The 19,832-nt window shown below is 31.6% G+C and overlaps 1 protein-coding gene across 5 annotated transcripts in view; it reads right to left on the bottom strand.

Annotated features, from left to right (window-relative positions):
- Window positions 1–19,832, bottom strand: part of LOC105453382 (heterogeneous nuclear ribonucleoprotein 27C) — a 39,558-nt gene that overhangs the window by 15,387 nt on the left and 4,339 nt on the right. For 4 of the 5 annotated variants that reach the window (XM_011695288.1, XM_011695287.1, XM_011695289.1 and 1 more), the window contains exons 4-6: window positions 19,271–19,353; window positions 18,296–18,686; window positions 11,119–11,274 (exon numbers count right to left, since the gene is read on the bottom strand). In XM_011695288.1, coding sequence (XP_011693590.1) covers window positions 11,119–11,274; window positions 18,296–18,686; window positions 19,271–19,353 — 630 coding nt within the window. Of the gene's footprint in view, window positions 1–42; window positions 1,120–11,118; window positions 11,275–18,295; window positions 18,687–19,270; window positions 19,354–19,832 lie in introns of those variants that run through there. The other variant, XM_011695291.1, reaches the window with a different exon arrangement.

Genomic DNA, 19,832 nt, shown 5'->3' with positions numbered 1-19,832 from the left:
TAAAACAGAAAAAAGAAATTAAAAAAAAAGACGAAATTAAAAATAAATGATGTTACAATCAAAATAAATAAATATATGTAAACAATAGTTGCTTTATATAAAACGCCGCGATTAGCGCTGTTAAAGGTTGCCAACCATCATAGGATAATAGGGGATGCACCTGTTCACACGCATGATCAATGATCGCGATTGGTCATTTAATTAGCCATTAATAGTAATTCCTTAATTAAGTCCATAACGTACTAGTTACTGATTGAACGTACCATCTAACATTAATCATGACGTCTCTATGCGAAAGATAAACTATTGATTCACAGGTCCTCTCCCTTATTAAGCTGCAAAATGCATTATTATTTCGTCGCGCACTTTTTTGACGTACTTATATACCGTAGAATGAAATTTACAAGTATATCGTATCTCTATATCGAGTTAAGTTTGTATAGTAACCAAAGTCTAATTAAATATAAATCCAACAATTATAAAACCCTCGTCGCGCAGTCAGTTCTTTCGATCTCGATTAAGTTAAGTTTACGAATTACAACTAGTTTATGCTGTACGTCGATCTATTGGCAATGTTACGTAAGCAAACATGTGCCAGGCATTTAATTACTTATTTTCATCCAAACGGAATCGAAATATTGTGTTACACGTGATACTCCCACTCGGCCCCGTGATATCTCTAAGAGTTACCGTTAATTAACTATTACTTAAACAAGAAAGTGTTTCTTTTCGGGTCCCAAGTGACTTAGAGATTGGCTTACTTAAGGAGAACGGATTAACTGCGTGTAGTCACTAAGACTTTCCGACTGGTTTCTCTTTTTATTTTATTTTTTTTTTAAAGGAGTTTTACTTTCGAGTTTCGCTTAGAATACACCCTGACAAATCGATTGGGATATACCGATCCCCACGCGGGATCGGTTTACGTGACGCGACCGCAAATGTGACGTGCCAAGTAATACCGTGAGATGTCAAAACAAATGGTGTCCTTGCGACAGATAGAATGGCAATCCCGATTGTTCCTTCCGAGTTTTTTTTTGTTTCTTCATTTGTCGCCGTTCGTTCTGCTATATCCCGAACCACAGTAGTCTCAGTTGCAAGAAATATCTTGAGCGCGCGGATCTGCAGAAACGGACCCAAAAAATTTGCGTAATGAAATGACTGCGTATCTACGTCGAGCTGAACTTATAGCAAAGCCGTTTGTCAGACATTGACGAAGGCAACTGTAAAAGTGACCTAACTTCACTGAATCGGATTGCTATGCTTAGAAAAGGCGACATTTAAGATTCAACTTCTTTGAAAAGAAAAAAAAATAGATGATTCTTCGTAACGAATATTTCTCTGCGTATGTACTTTATCCTACACGTGTTTCCACCAAAGTGGGCTCCCTACGCGATATACAACACACGCATCTATTTTGTATTCTTCACAATTAAACGAGAATAACCGCCTACGATTAAGCAAGTTGAAAGCTTCAGTCTCGATTTGTGCATGCTATCGTCGATCCGAAATCGATCGAATAACATCGTCGAATAGAATCTAAGCCTTATTTCTACAATACGGTTGACGAAAAATATCCTTGCAACCAACATTACTCCGTCAGCGGCGTCGATAACGCGCCTATTTTCCCATCAAACGAGAAAGAAAAAAAAAAGGTAGTGTATGTAGTCTGGGGTGTAGTGGTTGTATTTATTCAGATTTATATGTATATATATATGTACGCACGTGTATGTGCAACATATATATATAAATATGTATATATATATATATATATACGTATATGTCGAATATACGCGTGCACGAATGACCGTGCATACAATGTACATACCTTTAAAAAAATACTTATGATCCCTATAACGATATACGCATATATTTTTAAAGGTATACATTTACACGAGCAGACATACGAGTGCGTGTACATACACATATGTCAAAATGAATATTATAGTTACATGATAGAAGTAGTGTGTAAACAGTGTTCTTTCAACATATGCTTTATGTTGGTTAATCAATAATCATTAATCATTATCATTAATACAGGGGCTACAAAAAAAATTATGCTCTCAAACATCGTTTACCTGCTTTCTTTTTAAGCTTAACTCGTTTTCACGCCTCTCGCTCTCTCTTTCTCTCTCTCTCTCTTTCTCACTTTCTTTCTTTCTCTCTCTCTCTTTCTCTCTTTCTCGCATTCTCCTATCTCTCTCCAAAAGAAAACCTCCTACACCCTTCCTTTCTCTCTTTTTATCCTATCCTGTTTTTCAATTCTATGTCATATCTTTTGGCTTTTTCTTGCGAGAAAAAAATTCAAACAGAGATTATGCGCCTTGGCCTGGAACGTACACCTCTGTGCTGTCCAAAAGATGTTCGACTTCAAATCTCATGATTGCTTTTTTATTTAATCTTTACTTTCCTTTTTTTTTTCTACTTCACCATTTTCATCTACAGAGTTGCCTTATATAAAAACCATTGTTTTTTTCAAAATTCTTATATTAAATAAAAATTTAATATAAGATATATTAAAAATTATTATATATATTAAAAGTTCTTATTTATTATAAAGAAACGCTTTAATAAATTTCTAAAAACAGGAGAAATATTTAATATAATCATTAAAGCTTAGAGAATACTGAAATATTTTTTATTAAAAAATTGTTGCTGAAAAAAAAAAACTAAAGAACACTATATAAACGAGTAATGATTTCTTCATAAATAATTATCAAAAAGCGTAAAAAAAAATAACAAAAAACTTCAATAACAATACTTATGTACATGAACTTCATGTATAAAAAGTTTTAAGTGTTTGGAATATCATAATGCTGAAACAATTAAAATATTTTCTTCTTTCAGAACAATAATTACTTATGTACCTTATTTATGTATTGTATTTACATTTTATATTTTATAGCGTATTCTTTTTTAATAAATATCTTTAATATAATTTATATTTCAATAACTTTAAAGAATATAAATTGTATATTTTTAAACAACATGTCCTTTTAAACAATAATTTTAATCCTAAGATAATCGCAACTCTATGATTACAGTTTGGTGATATTTTCAATATAATTTACTCTCACTTGATTTTATATTATTTTAAAAAAAAGCTTACAACGGCATACGATAAAAAGTAATTCACCTGGGCCACAAGTTCTTATCTGTCTCCTCTTGTCTTACAATAAATGTTCAATGTGTAATATATAGATATGAATCTATGTTGTCAGTTTTACATCATCCATTTGATGGTGAGAGATGGCCATCACCGAAAGGGACCAATTCATTGAATGTTTATTGTAAGATGAAAGCTTGTCGAAATGGCAATCTGTCTGCAACGCAGTGGACCAGATTGAAAATGATCCGATACTGCGAGCAGAGTGAACTGACAGATAAAATTAAACGGAACGTTTTCGCTGAGGCATGTTCGTCGCAGGCGTAGAACCTTTTAATGTGAAAAATGTCCTTAGAAGCTTATTGCTTCTCCTCCGATCCGGAATTCGATTCAGATATATCGAGTTTCTATCGTTTTATTGTAATGGACACCTTCGTATGGATCGAACACAATCGAGCGAAATAATATTTCGTCGCGTTATCAAAGTGATGAAAGTCGAACATCCTCCTTCAGCACAAGGAGACATTAAATTCGGGGCACTGGGAGTAAGACGGATGGAAAGCGCGCGAGCATAAAGATCATTTAACAAATATTATCCTTATTATTTGAGACGGGCATTACGCGCCCGTCACTTTTTATTTTCAGAAAATCGCATATCGCATATGCAAATAGCCAAATGCGCATGCGGCACACTCGTGATACTACTAAACTTACTACCATAGATTTTTTTTCTCATTTAATCTATTTTTATTCTATTCATGATTAGCTCGTAAGGGGATACGACCTTACCAATACAATGCTAAAAGTTTACAAGTATACAGGTCATGTTATTACAGTTAATAATTTCATTTATTATCGTTACAATCATTACCAACTTTACGTCTATTACCTTATTACTTCACACTAAAATATGATAAAAGTAGATCAATCGATTCTCTCATCGTACCGTGTGCGAGATATTATTTTAAAGCATCCCAACAGCTGTAGGAATTCCATTCTACTAAAATCGAAATAACCATTCGACCGTTCTCGAGCGAAATAAATGATATAGCGGCAATATTCCCCCTTCCCTTTTTATGTCAAAAAAATTAAAAACGCTCCTTTTGCATATATCATTTTATCTTTTATTTTTTATTTATATTTTTTTTTGTATTAGTGGCTCTCAAAGCAATCTAATAAGATCTGAGAATCTTAGTCTCTCGATCACGTGCCTCGAGATTCGATGATCAAAATAATTATACGTTTTATAGGACTTTATTTATTCGTTTCATCTTCTAGCTAACTTGTCCAATTCGCTAATGCACTCGTGGTTTTTTTTTTGTTAAAAATCGCTGATCACTCTCCCGATACACTCATTTCTTCTCAGTACTGTGTATTTTCGGATCATTGGTTTGTGTGCGTGTGTGTGTAAGAATTGTAAGAATATCTGTCTGCGTGTGATTTATCCCGCTAAAGCGGTCTCGATTCCACCTTCTCATTCTCTCCTCTCGTAACGATTGAAACATCAGCCCGCTGCACGAACCTTAACATAAACATATTTTAGAATTTCCCTTATATAAAACTCACTTGTTTTTTTTTTAAATCCCTACATTGTTTTCGCATTTACTATATACGTTTAAGACAATAATTACCTTGTCCTATCAGACTCGCAGGAGAGGAAAATCACTTTGTAATTATAATTTAATGCCTTAACTGCTTCTATGTAAACGTAATTTAGAATATATCTCGTGTGTGTACAACACATTTGTCTCTTATATTAATCAGCTTTGTCTCATTTGAAATTATTTATTTATTTTTTTTACTGCCTTATACTCGCGCCCACACGCGGGTGTGAGCGATTATCACACTACCTGAGTACAATATATACCGGCGGCCTCTTCTTTATTATTTGACTCTCACGCATCGTAATATATAGCTAATAAAAAAGCAGGATGGGAATTACACGTAGCTGCTCGTGAGAGCGACCGATTTGTAGTCAGCGAGTCCCGGGTTTGATTCTCCGACTCTCAACCCACGTATTTCATAACGAAAATGATTGGAGTGTTAGAAAATTAAATAATGAAATGAAAAATCATTTCATATTTATGGAAATCTATACTTTATATTATTAAAGTCAACTCTCATATAATTTAGATTGAAGATTCTGCAACTGCGGTAGACAAAGCAGGATAATGAAGGTTTGGTCTATCGAGATTTTCGAGGGGAATCGTACGTCGTATATTTGTTTCTTTTTTTTTGTTCTTCATGAAAAGTTACATTACTTATTGATCAATATTTGAAACGAAGCAAGATCAATTTGACAAAGACTCAGGCAGTGACGAAACGATATCTTATCACCGAGAATATATCCTTCTTCCTCGATTCGACGCGTTATCGCGACTATGCTATATGTTCGTTTCCTGATAGATCTCACGATTTATCGACAGATAAATGCCCACCCTGTCTATCGGTCTTATCTATCTGCTATTGAACGACGCGATTCCGTTGGGGAGATTATGGTGCAATCGTATAATCAAAATAATAATAAAGAAGAGGAACTGCGCGATGTTTCGCAATTTTAAGGATTAACAATCGTAATTATGGTAAAAATGCAATAGCCAATGATTACACGTCGTCGTCTGGTACGAACTAAGACATATACTATTAATTAAAAAAAAAACGGCAGGAGAAACTCATACATATCAATAGAAAGTGTTTTCCACGATAGATTACGATACGAGTAATAAGTAGTTTAAGTGTAATATTTAATTATACGACCAGTCTTTAGTGTGCGGGACGCTAAAACGTGCGCTTAACGTTAAAAACAGACATTTCGCGACGTCCCCGGAATTATTTATACACATTTAAGGACAATTCTTTAAATATCGAAATACTTAACTTGCTTGGCAAAAAAACCCTAACTCGCATGCTATACGCACTCGCTTGTAGGATGAACAAGGATGAATCCACGCATTATCTAATTAAGTTAATAGAGAAGAAAAACAACGACTTAACTTAGTGGCTGTAATATTTATAGTTTCCTTCTTTATGCTGCGTTCCGCTCTATTGACTGTACGTTTAAGAAAAGAATAACACGATAATTTAACACGAAATCGTCTAAATGCATGAAAAACGGAGAGAGGCATTTGCAGATACATGTATACGTATGTGTGTAAGAAAAGAAAATTATGAAATTTCTTGTTTTCGATTTAAGAAGCGGGATATTAAAAAGATAAATTATGAAAACTGGAACAATGATTAATTTAGCATTTATGTATTAATAATGTAAAAAAAAACCAAGTAAAATTGGTTGAAATTAGTACTATGTACAATTTTTTGTAAGTATACGGATCAACGCAAAGAGATAGGAAAATAAAATAAAACTTTGAACTCTACGAAAGTTCTAACAAACGAATTTCTTATTACACTTTTTATATAGGGCAAGATCGTTGACACCGTCTCCAAGAAGATTAATCCTCGCAACAGGCGATTCTTAGCCAGAAAAAAAAACGAGAAGTTTCCTGTATAAATTTATAAAAAGGTCATAATCCTGCCAGGATTATTGCAGAGAAACGGATTCGTAATTTTGTAACTTTCTATATAAATTTTGGCCAATTCGAGAATACTAAATCCCGGAGTGTAGCGTAAAGTGCCTCCTTTAAATAAATATGAGCGATTCAGAGCAGTAAGAGTAGATGAACATAAGACAGGGAGGAAAAAAAAGAGCTCAAAAAAAAACAATAATAAAAAAAAGAGAGAGAACAACAACAACCCTGAGAGCAAGCCGTACAGTTCGCGAAAACCGCGAATGAGGCAGGTAGTAACAACGGCTAGAATCAAAGTATATCTTCCCTATATGCTACCTATTACATTAATTAGATGCGTCATCTCTGTATTTAAAAATACTAATAATATTGCGTTGAATATAAATATATTATCTGTTATAATTAGTAATCATCAATTATTCGAATAGTCCCGCTCTGAAGCCTCCACGTTTTGCCTTCGTTTTGCGTGTTTTAAAATTCCATTTGCGCCACCGCTTCCCCCTCCGTTCGCACATAACGTTCTCTCAATACTATACCACCGTCTCATAATCTAAAATATATGTATGTACATATAGTTCCGGCAAAGGCAGCCATTAACTCTTTGTAACCTTTTCTTTTCTTTCCCTCGCCCGTCATCGCGCTAGTATTTAAATTTACTTTTTTTTTATCCGTCTGAGACTCGTTAATATAATAAATTAATTAGCTCGTTTATTTTACCAATCCTCAACAAACGCATCGATTATATTTACGTGCCCTGTACAAATGAAATGTAATAACCGCTTTTTCCTTAACACCTCGCATACACTTAAGATTTTAAAATTTACGCTTTAACTTTAGTTAAAAATCGATAAGAGTAAGGAATACAATATTAGTAGTAATAATTATAATTGATATACTAGTGGTTCTTAATCCGCATCGTTAGTTATCGGTATTATTCTATAAAATAAGTTGTAAAAAACAGCCGTAGATAAAACGTCGCTATTATTTGCCGCCCCCTCCCTTGCAAGTTAGGTATTAAATAACGCATTATTTATTTAGAACAACCATAGTATTTTTTTCATCACTTTTTTTCATCTATATATTTTTCCCTTACGAATTTATCGCTTGAATGTTCAATAATGCGTTAACTAATTAACTCTCTAGTTGCAAATCGTATATACATATTTACGTGATCAAAAACTAAGACTAAAAATTAGAATTTGCTTATATTACAAGGACCTCAATCCAAATTGGATAAAACAAGGCAAATAAAAGTTTGAGTAAATCATCATCAAAGTCCTTTCTTCTTATTAAAATTTATAATATCGTTATAATTTTATTTTGGAACGGCCAAGATGTTCTACGTCATCATGTTTCATTATCTTAGATCATACCTCGACAATATCACATTTTGTTCTTGTCCTTGAAATGTTTCAACGGTTCCTGCGGTTATACCTTTCATGTTCATAGCTGCTAAGTGATGTTTAATATCTAACTGTTGTCGTTTGAAAGGCACTATGATCCCTATATATTCTCCGTTCTTGGCGCGTGTGTTAAATTTCGTATTCATCAATATATTCACATATACCAACATCGCTAGTACTTCGGCTGTCTTATAGACACTGCAAATATGTCATGCTTACGCGAGTTTTCAAACAAATTAGCCGCAGCTAGAAGAGTTAATTAGTTTACTTCATTTATGCGTGTTTTAGAGGTAAGAGTGTATGTGTGTGTGAATATGTGTTCATGAGTGTATATCTGCACGTGTTTTCTTTGTATTACCATAATAATTAGGATGTAAAATTGGTTGTTTGATTGAGCTCTCTAGTCGCATTTTTGTTTCGTTATGTGTTTAGTTAAGTGTGTTATTGCGTTGATCCCAGAAGTTCACACGAGTCGCGTTTTGTTAACATTGCACTCGTCTCTTCATCCAATTGGCGTGTACAACACCGGTTTTCTCTCCGCGATATATTTCGTAGACAAAAGAAGTTCTTATATAAGATTTCTAACAAAATGCAAAGTGGTTCTAAATTTAATTAAATCGACATCGATATAGCCGGTAATAAATATCGTCGTAAAAAAAAAAAAAGAAAAGATTGGCCTATTCTATAGCTTTGAATGCAACGCGATTCAACACTTTATTGTCAGGATGCGTAACAAGCATTGATGATATGAACGGCGAAACGAATAACGAAAAGAATACGAAGAAGAAAAAATAAAATTAGCAGTCGATCGTCTTGCACTTAAGATACAATGAAGTCTTACACTGTCGTTCGATGGACAAGGAAAAACAAAATATGGACAATAGTATAAATTACGTTATATGAGATCACACTTTTATAACGCTTAACAAAATTGCTGAATTCTGTATAACCGTAATCTATTTAATTACACCTTTATGTGTGGTATAAGGTCTATCTTGGTGAATTATATTATTTAGCATAATACTCGCCATTCTCATCGATAAAGTAAGACACAACGCGACCCGCTCGGTAATTAAACATGAGCATTTGGAGAGCACTCTTCCGAAATATTCCTCGTTTAGATCTATGGTAAATCCTACAGAGTAAATACAATTAAGTCATATATTTAATCAGGTAAACTTTTCAGGTCGATATCCCCCATCGAGACATATCCCCACGATTACAATATACCCCTCCCTCCACCTTATCTATCAATGATCTCGTTCTAATGATCTAAAATTTAAACACTTATAATCATCGCATATGTCATAATTATCGTCGACAGTAATAATAGTGTAATAGTAATAGTGCAGTTGTAGCAATAGCAAGAGTAAACAGTGATAAGTATTAATAGTAATAATAGATGCATACAATAGTAATAATAATATAGAATTAATTGTAATAGTAACAATAATATAATCGTAGTCTTAAACGTGCCTAATAGTTATTATAAATCGGAGGTAAAAAATAAACCAGTTTCCACGTGCATTCCACGGTATGGTCGAACAGAAGCCAGTCCGACGGCCACACACTAAGTTCTTATAATACAATTTGTAAAAATATTTGTGATTGTTTGTCGGTATTTTTTTTTCTCTCCTTATCTCTTCCGCGCATTGATATCATTTTCCAAATTTGTTGGAAGAATAGGAAAGTAGCCGTTAAAAACTAATTTAAGGAATCAGTATTCATAAAAAAGTAGAAGAGAAAAAGGAACTGAGGAGAATACGTATTTAAGATACTACTAGTGATATGACATGAAAAGTAAAAAAGGACGTCTGCAGAAACCGCATCCTGCTGCTGTGTGTCAAAGATTTCTATATAGATATACAATACACCATATTAAAATGATCTATATATTTTACACTATTCTCTGTAGTCAGCCTGTATGATCGTCTTACTTAATTATCTCGTCAATTACTCGTTATATTCATTTTTCTTTTTTTCATCAATTATCCGGTATAACAACTATTTAATAAATACAAGATCGTGGAGGGACGAGCGTCTCGAATGTGCAAGTCACTCGCGCTGACTTCACATCGGAGACCATAGTTTAAATATTTCTTTCGTTTTACTTCTTATCATCTGTGTTACATACACCGTGTTCTGCTAACGGTTAGGAAGTGAACAAGCATCGAATTTTTTTTTAGTGTGCTGCCTGAGAAGATTTCTTCTCGAACGAAAACTTATTCACCTCCGTTAATAAATGCTATTAACGATTAAATGATTAGCATTCCTGACTCTTTACGCTCGCTTGTTACTTTGTGTTTGCACGTTTTAGAATCTCCTCCTTAAAATCCCCTTTAGCTCATTTATATTTTTACAATTTGATATTGCGCTTCCTTTCGTCTATCCCAGTGCCATACAAACTTCACTTGCCTCATGGGTGTGTATTATAACACTGTCGAGTTGTCCATTTCACTTAACATTTAACGTTTAATTTATATATTTTTTTTTATCTGAAAAGATCATGGGCCGTTCTCGCGAGCGATCAATAAAAAAATCAACATCTAAAGAAAAGTCCAAACATCTCTAACGTTTCCGTTTTCCAAGCTTTCTTGCAAGATGTGTTTCGATATTGTTGAAGAAAAGATTCCGGTAATTCGATCGCTCACGAACGACATGCTGGCATGAACAAGAGACATTCCGGTTTCCATCGTCGATTTTATCCGCGTATCTCAGCGACTTTTTTTTCAGAGCGAGCATTTTTATTGTACAACTAATCGTAACTCTAATTTGCGGCTTCTACAAAAATACGTTACATAGTGTCGAATTCCTTAAGCGACAGGTATCTTTCTCTAATGGCCTTTCTCCTAATGCAATACACAGTAAGAAACGTGAATCGACGAGGAATGTCTCATGTCGTAGCGCATATTTCACGACCAACATAGAGCTTGCGTTTATTCTGAATATGAAGAAATAACCCACGAGCAAGGCCAAGCCATTCAGCGCATCTCTCCAACGCGAGTCAATTAAAATGGTCATGAGGTGGGCCACTCTTTAAAATCGAAGCCTTGCTGGCCGGGTTTAGGTGCGCTGGCGGCATACCCACCTTGACTATTTTCTCCTCCCTGATACGAACGCTGAGGATAAGATGTATCAGCATAATTACTGTATGCAGAGTACCCAGTGTAATCTGGAGTCTTGGCTGAACTGCTGCTAGATCCTGGTGCACCTGAACCGGTATTTTGCCGCGAATACATGTCACCTGCAACATTTGCACATAATACTATGTCAATATACGTTCTAATGGATTGTAAAAAAAAATATATAAAGAAAGTGAAATTAAACATCAAGTGCTTAAAAATTAATTGAAACTAACTTGCGATGTAATTTACACAATACTACTTTCTTCATACTATCTAAATGTTGTAATGTCTTATCTAAATGTTGTAATATTCAAAAATCAAACGAGTGAATGAAATCGATATATAGAAATATACAACTGTTATTATTTTATATATAAAATAATAATATTAAAGAATATATGCAAAGTTTTTTTTATTTCTGTATGTAATTTAATTAATTAATTCCTTACATCTTTCAATACTGAGAAATAAAGTTAAATAATTAACTATTTTTAATGTATAATAAAGATTTTTGGCATCTTTTAGATAATACAATAAAAATTATTATTTTATACTGTTGTATATAAAAAATTGTAAAAAAAGCATAAGACTAACAGTTTTCTGTTTAAAAAAGTTTTAATCAATTTCTTTCATTATATAGATTTCTTTTAAAAAAATCATATCTACTCGTACCTACAATATATTTATTTATGTAATGTGTGGTGTGTGTGTAAAATATAATATTTATATGCACTATAAATATGTATTAATATAATAAATATATATTAAATTTAAATAATATATATATAATTAGAAATACATATAATAAGTATATATATTTTTAATAAAATTTAATAATAAAAAATTAACAAAATATTGTATTGATTAATTCCTATAAATAAATAAATAAATATTGCTATAATTACGTTCCTGTAAACAAATTTTATTCTGTGAATATCTACGTGTATAAATGAAACTCGCATCTAGTATCTAAAGTATTATAAAATTAATTCATTAATCAGCTATCACATTATCAAGATAATGAGATCAGTATGCACTTGTACAGTATATTAACTTACACATGTGATTAATTTATCTTTCAATATCGACCTTTATATGAGAAATTTAAATTCCACGCAATAATAAACTATAACTATATAAACAAAAATGTTCTCAAGCAATTTATAAAATATATGAATCTTATTTAAAAGCATAACTCTAAAACGTAATCATATACGCTCGAGATAATTGCTATATAACCATGCATTTAGTATCAAAAATAACGATCATCTACCATAATAAAATAAATGTATAAACAAACTATTTTAACTATCTTAAATGTCTAAATGTCTCATATTTTATACATTTATACATTTATGCAGAATTATCGCTTATGAATTGTAAAAATTACTTTAAACAACAAATATAGAAATATTCACATATACAAATAACTCACATTTTCATAAATAAGATTTACATTGATTGTAACATTATAGTTATAGGTAAACGTGAAATGTGTAAATTAACAGTAAAAGCACTAGGTAGACATACATTTATTACACACAAGCAAAGATATTAAAAATATTATACTGATCTCAAGATCTTAAAGACAAATTGATGTCGATTGTATAACTTCTTTTTAAATTTGTATAGCTTATAAATGCAAATAGCTAATCATTATTGACATTTCTTATAATAAATATTTGTCATTGTCAATAGATATATCAAATCGTCATTAGTCAAACAGGCGAGAAAAGGAAACAGAAGAAAAGAATATAGAATATTATTATCCTATATTATAAATAATATCACAGGACATTAATTTACTTTAACATTCGACATTTGTAAAGTGATTATTTTTGTTTTATAAGTTATACGTTATAACATGCTCTCGGATCTTGGGAAAGTATCTTTCAAGAATCTATTCTAAATCTCTGTTATGGTATGTATAATAGTATGCAATATGTATGTGTATATAACTTCCGATTATAAATGGTTAAATAACCCGATAAATAAGTACTGGCAGGGTACATGCTTTTCGAGAATCTACACGTAAAAAAGTTATGTGTACTAACCGGAAAAAAAATAGATTATATACAAAATGTAATAACAAATTTGCAGAGGAAAGGAGTATCTGGGATAAACCGGGAGACTTAAATATAAAAAAAACTGTAATTTAACGTAACAGCTCAGAAATTACCGTTTCTAATGCTTGAGGCGTGATCTAAGAACATCGCATAGCGAATAAAATATGAGATAATAAAGCAAGTATGATGGGAACAGAATAGCTAGGCGAGGGGCAGTGCGTCAAGCGTACAGCAAGCATTACTTTCGATCCAAAGAATATGCAACGAGCATATGGCTATATCCAACTATTCCCATTCAATTTAACTTCAAGCAGAAGCTATTTATACAATGCTGTTTTCTACTTTTGCAAGTACATACATACATACATACATGTATAAAAAATATAAAAGTACACACAAGCACACATACACATACATACACATACATATCATACATACATACGTACATGTAAATGTATATAAATATAAAATTCCTCGATAATATGAAAAATCTCAAGTAAAAAAAGATAATTTCTGAGCCCTACGGTTGTTGTAAATATAACAAAATAAAAATTTTATTCTACTTCCTTCAATCTCCATCGTAATAGTTATTATATTGTATGTAATCATATCAAATCTTTAGCGTCATTAATTATTAGAAACAAGTAATGTGTTAATGCAATCTTTTTATTAAAAACTATGCATGCTTGTAATCTGCACAAAAATAATTAATATATATTTCAATCATTTTTTATTTTCTTTTTAAAAGCAAAAATCATACAATCATAAAAAAATGTTAACATAATATTATGTAAATGTAAATATAATGTTATAAAGATTCAATTTGTCCTGCTATTGTTAAATTGTTAGCATACATGTGCTGTTAGATAAAATAACGCAGTTAACAAAATTAGTTGTAGAGAATTGGAGGAAGTCTATATATAATACCAAAAACAAAACAAAAATGACAAACATTCTATGTATTAAAAGTATCAACACTTTGAGTACGATGAATTCATAATACGTTTAGCGAAATTCCTGGGTGCGGACCTATGCATTCATATGTGCGTTCGACGAAAATTATTGACGTATAGACTCATATATGCCTCCGATGAAAGTCATCAACATGACTTTGGACTTATATACATATATGGATTCTGCGATGTCTCCTTTATATTTCTAACATAATTTAAAACTATATGCAGTAAATATGTAAAATCCAATTCCAACCACAGATATGATTATTGCACCGAGCAAGTTCGTCCACTTCTGAGAACTTTCAGCTTCTAAATGCTCCGTACTCAAAGAGTTAATCCCGATCACTGGACATATAAAATCAGGCTGGTATAAGAAATTACATTGCTGTAGCTAGGCGCAGAATTAGGTCAGAATGGAACTAAATTGCGATGCCAAAGGGTGGAAAGAGGAAAGTTTGTTTGATTTGAGCTTGAAGACTCACCCTGCGGGCCAGAGGGGTTCGAGTTGGAGTTGGGCTGCGAGGAGTTGGGCTGAGGGGGCTGGGGTGGGGGCTGGGTCCCAGGAGGAGGCCCATTCTGTGGCATGTTCCAGGAGCTCCATGAGCCCCCAGGCCCGCCTCCCGCAGCCCCGCCAGTACCCGCCGTGGGCCCGTAGCCCCCTGAAGCGGCCGCCGCCGGCCCACCTGCGATCATCAACCACACAAAACACGTGTCACCGACCGCATGTCACAGCTCACTTTATTTTTCTTATCATTCTGTTTAATTTATATTACTATTGCTTTTCTCTAATTTATTACGAATATAAATATCTCTCTACTTCTTCAGCATTATTTAAGAATGTCTTTTCGGCAACTCAAATATTCATGCTTGGTTCTCTGAATGAATAGCGTGAAAGAAGAAAAAGAAGAAAAGAATAAAAAGAAAGCAATTAGACAGGCAATGACATAATTATAAAATAATTCAGGCAAATACGCCCCAGTAGAGAATATATTTCTTGTCTTGTAAACTAGAGAAACAAGCAAATATCTATATGCCCGAACATATCCATTTTAGCACGCCTAATAAAAAGTTAAAAAATAATTTTAAAATGTTATTTATTAATAAAAATTCAAAAAAAAACAACAATATTATGACCATATCGCCAACATTTACAGGTTTCATTTAACATGTTATATATTGAAGATTTGAGTTATGTAGTGAAAATTGCTTTATTTAATTTAAAAATAGATAAAATATTTTTAGTAAAAATATTAGAATTAAATTTTTTCATAAAAGTTTTAGTTTTGTTTAAATTTTGAAATGTATTAATAATTTATGTATTATTAAAAAAGTAAAATAAAGTTTAATTTCAACATAAATTATATTTTATTATACAACTGAATAAATTTTATTTTCATTCTAGTTTTTCACAAAAAGATATATTTCTTTAATGAACAAATTATAATGGGGCGTTTTTCCTACATTTTGAAAGGAAAAAAACGTTCTTTTGAGTATTAACGAATCAAATTTATTGTATTAACTTTATATGAAACCCTAATCGAGATTATTTTATTAATATTTCTATTTCTTAATTTTAATCTGCCTTATTATTTATTATATAAAAAGAGAGAGAAAGAGAGAAAAAGAGAGTCTATGTGTGTTATAATAAAAAAAAAAAATAATTCTGATTTCACTATAGATTTTCATATTAGTGTTTCAACGATTCATAGAACGTATTTGCCAGAATTATCCTATGCAAAAGTTGGTCTTGCAAAAATATTATTAAACGTGTGTATACAACATCGTAGTATAAATTACAACAGTATAGGTAGCTTCTCTATTTCATAATACATGAATGTGACACTTGTTAATGTGAAATGTAAGCATATGACATGTTATCATACAATGTTAGTACTCGCTATCTCTAAGCATATTAGAGATAATATACTATTTTTAATATAGCAATTGGTGCTTTAAGATAATTTAGTGTTATAGATAAGTGGAGTAAGTACATTCTTTTAGTATAAAAAAAGAACCTGTGTAAAGATTTAGATTTAAAGCTTCTCTACTCACTGCGGTCATCTTGGACTGTGATGTCAGAAACGAGAAAATGCATAAAGAAAATATTGTATCTTTTTGCAAGATGTAATAAAATACAAATATTTTTAAATAAAACATTTGCAATTAATAGAGTAGATTTGTAAAATATATCGAAGACACTCCTCATGTTTCAATAATCAATAAATAACTAAATATTTGGAATTGAATTGTACCTAATCAAAAAATTATAAACCAAAAGCGACAACTATCGAAATAAAATAATTTTATTTTATTACAATATAAAAGAAGAGGTTTCGATATATTTTATGAATGTATTCAAATAGAAATATTATTTTATTGAAAAATATTTACATTTCAATGTAATTTGCAATAATTTTTTCGGTATGTATTTTCTTGCTTTCGACATCACAATCCAATATGTTCTTTATCGTTGTACTAGACTACACGAAAACTTTCCATCTCGCTGCTGTCAAACTTTAAATATATATTTCTTCTAGCTGAACGAGTATGCACTCGTTTGTATTTGAAATGAAATAAAATGAAATAAAGATATATATTTGAAGTTTGATAAAAGCAAGATAGAAAGTTTTAGTGCAGTCCAGTGTAGCGATAAAGAACAGATCCTATTCTATTTGCAGTACGAGTGTACATTAGTTCAGCTACAAACAAACGGGCTAATGGCTGCAATGAGTAGGCAGGAGCTTTAAGTAAATATTAAGTAATAAAAGACATGAGAAGAATTAAACTTTAAGAGAATCAAGCATAAATTCTACAAATAAGATTACAAAATCCGATATTTTGAATACGTATGTATTTGAGATATATCTATTATGTCTATTATGTCAATCCAAACCAAGTGTTAAAGTGTTTTATTACACTTGAAATATCTAGAAAAAGTCATCATAATCAAAAGTTATCATAATTACATTTGCGTATTTTATTATATAATAGTTATCAATAACATAGATATGTATATATAAATATAAATATACATATAAATTTATATACATGTATGTGTATATACATTTTACACACGATTTATTATATAAACTGTTTATATATTAATCTTTTATATATATATATATATATATATATATGTGTGTATATATGTATACACATATCACAGACTTTTGTAATATTTATATTAGATCTAAAAGAAATTAGAAACTAAGAAAAATAAATTATTTGTAAAAATGTTATTTATAAAAATAACTTTCTGTCTCGTTTCAAGTTATGTTGAAGTTATACGATATGCTTCTTACATAATAATAAATAAACACATAAGTCTGGGCTGACATAATTACTTTCTATTTTAACTTTCTTTGCATTTCAAAACCTGTTACATTTTTTCTAAATTCTTTCAAAAACCTCCAGGGGGCATCGTAAAAGTAGATCGTATTATATTGTGATTTATAGATTTCTCATGTTCTTATCTTTTTCTCTTTCTTTTCTTCTTCTAACCTCTCTAAGCAGGATGGAAGAGGATAGGAACAGGATCAAAGTTATATTTATTGAAGTAAAATTTTATCGCTACCTCAAGTATAGTATAAACGAAGTTGATATTTGAGATTTTAATAACTTTAGAAAAATTGTTCTAATTACTTTTCAACGCATGACGATCTAACTGCACGTCATGTCAACAATGTTTTTATAAATTTTCGTTTTCATTAAGTATATAATTCATATCAACGTCGTTCACTATCATGTACCCTGTGCAAATAATACGATTACAATACAGTAATCCATTAAAGATTATTATCAATTTCTATACTGCTCAATAATGAATTTTCTTTAAAAAAAACTCGAATTGTGCTAGTTGAAAATCAGCTGTTAATATTTCATACAAATGATATAATAAGTAAGAGACTGAAAGTACCACTTTTTTACATATGTCAAATTTTTCTCAAATTTGCATACTTCGGTCAATAAGTTGCTACTTAATATCGGGCGAAATACGTTGAATTATATTATAACTGTCTCATACTATAATCGATTGAATCAAGACTTCAATATTTGCTGATAGAGGAGGGAGGGATATATATTTATGTGTAACTTTTCGGAATTACATCCGAACTCACCATAACTTCCATAACCTTGGGTAGCTGCAGCAGGTTGAACATTATAGCTACTACCCCACTGATGCGGCGGCGGTGGCGGGATTTGCTGCTGCTGTGGTGGTCCTGGTGGTGCGCCCCACCCCTGGGCGTTATACTGGGTGCTGTATCCCGCATATCCACCGGTTTGAGGACTGGTACCCCAACCTTGATATTGTTGCATCATATTACCAGGCGGACCCATGGGTCCTCCCATCATAGGTCCACCCATCTGACCGTTCGGTCCACCCATAGGCCCCATATTTCCGGCCATTCCCATCGGTGGACCACCCTGTTGAGGTGGACCCCACTGACCCTGATGACTATCGTTCATTTTGCTTGACGAGTCCCGCGGTTCAGCTCTCTTAATCTCAACCTGAAATGAACAGACATCACACAAATGTATATTAAATTGCCTTTTTTTCTAACAAAAAATAATGAAGCTTCAAATTTGTATCAATTATCAAAATAATTTTTGGAAAAAATAATAGAAATTTACATATTATTACCATCTAAAATTATCTTTAAAAAATATTTTAGACTAACAAGTTGACTATCGTTAATTAATTTTATACTTCGTATTAACGCTCGTACTACCTTATATAAAAATAATATGTAACTCTAATTATAAAACAGAGTTAAATATAAATAGACTTATAAGTCATTAATTAGACTTATATTGTAAACTAACACATTTTAGTGTAATACTTATATATAAATATTTAAAAATATTCACATACTTAATACTATTCAAATTATAAAATTAATTCAGTTCTATCCCTCTCAATTCTACGTATAAGAGTTTGTATACATACTAATGTTCGTATTAATAAATACTTTGAGACTTAGATTCTTATATAATATTAATAGCCTCAAAGGAAACAATGTTAACACATATACTTATTTTCCATCTTTTACATAAGGTCACACAGTTTAGTTACATGGTATATTGATGTATACCTGCTTTCCATTCAAGTTGACAAAATGTTCTGCAACGCAGCGGTCCACTGCTTCTTCATCCTCAAAGCTGAGAAAGCCAAACCCTGTCGTCCAAACGTGAGAGAGTATAGTCAAAAAATGCTCGCCATAATAATGCGAGAGAAAGCAGTTTTTTTTTACAATACAATGCATCAAATGTGCATTTAAATAAAAAACAACTTACAACATCTAATCTTATAATGGTATAAGGTATTAGACAATAGAGATTTTGTTATTTATATTACTAAATTAATAAAATATTCGCTTTTTATATTGCGCAATGTAAATTTATAATAATTCATAATTTAGATATAATATAGCAAAATTTAACTAATCAAGATTAATAGTTCCATTAGAACGCGCGCTACTAATTTATTTAATATATTAATACACAAATTTCTTAAAAAAAAATTTCATGCTAAAAGACAAGCAGTAGGGACTCAGGACGAGAGATTATAGTGCCACATGTCTATTGGCTGAGCACATCTCCCTTTATGTTGCAATAAATTTATCGCAATGTCTCATTTAGGCTGTTGTGACTTTT

Source organism: Wasmannia auropunctata, unplaced genomic scaffold (assembly GCF_000956235.1).
Source record: "Wasmannia auropunctata unplaced genomic scaffold, wasmannia.A_1.0 LD336000.1, whole genome shotgun sequence".
Classification (NCBI taxonomy): domain Eukaryota; kingdom Metazoa; phylum Arthropoda; class Insecta; order Hymenoptera; family Formicidae; genus Wasmannia; species Wasmannia auropunctata.
The sequence above is the reverse complement of the archived record's forward strand: the minus strand, read 5'-3'. Positions and strand labels throughout refer to the sequence as shown.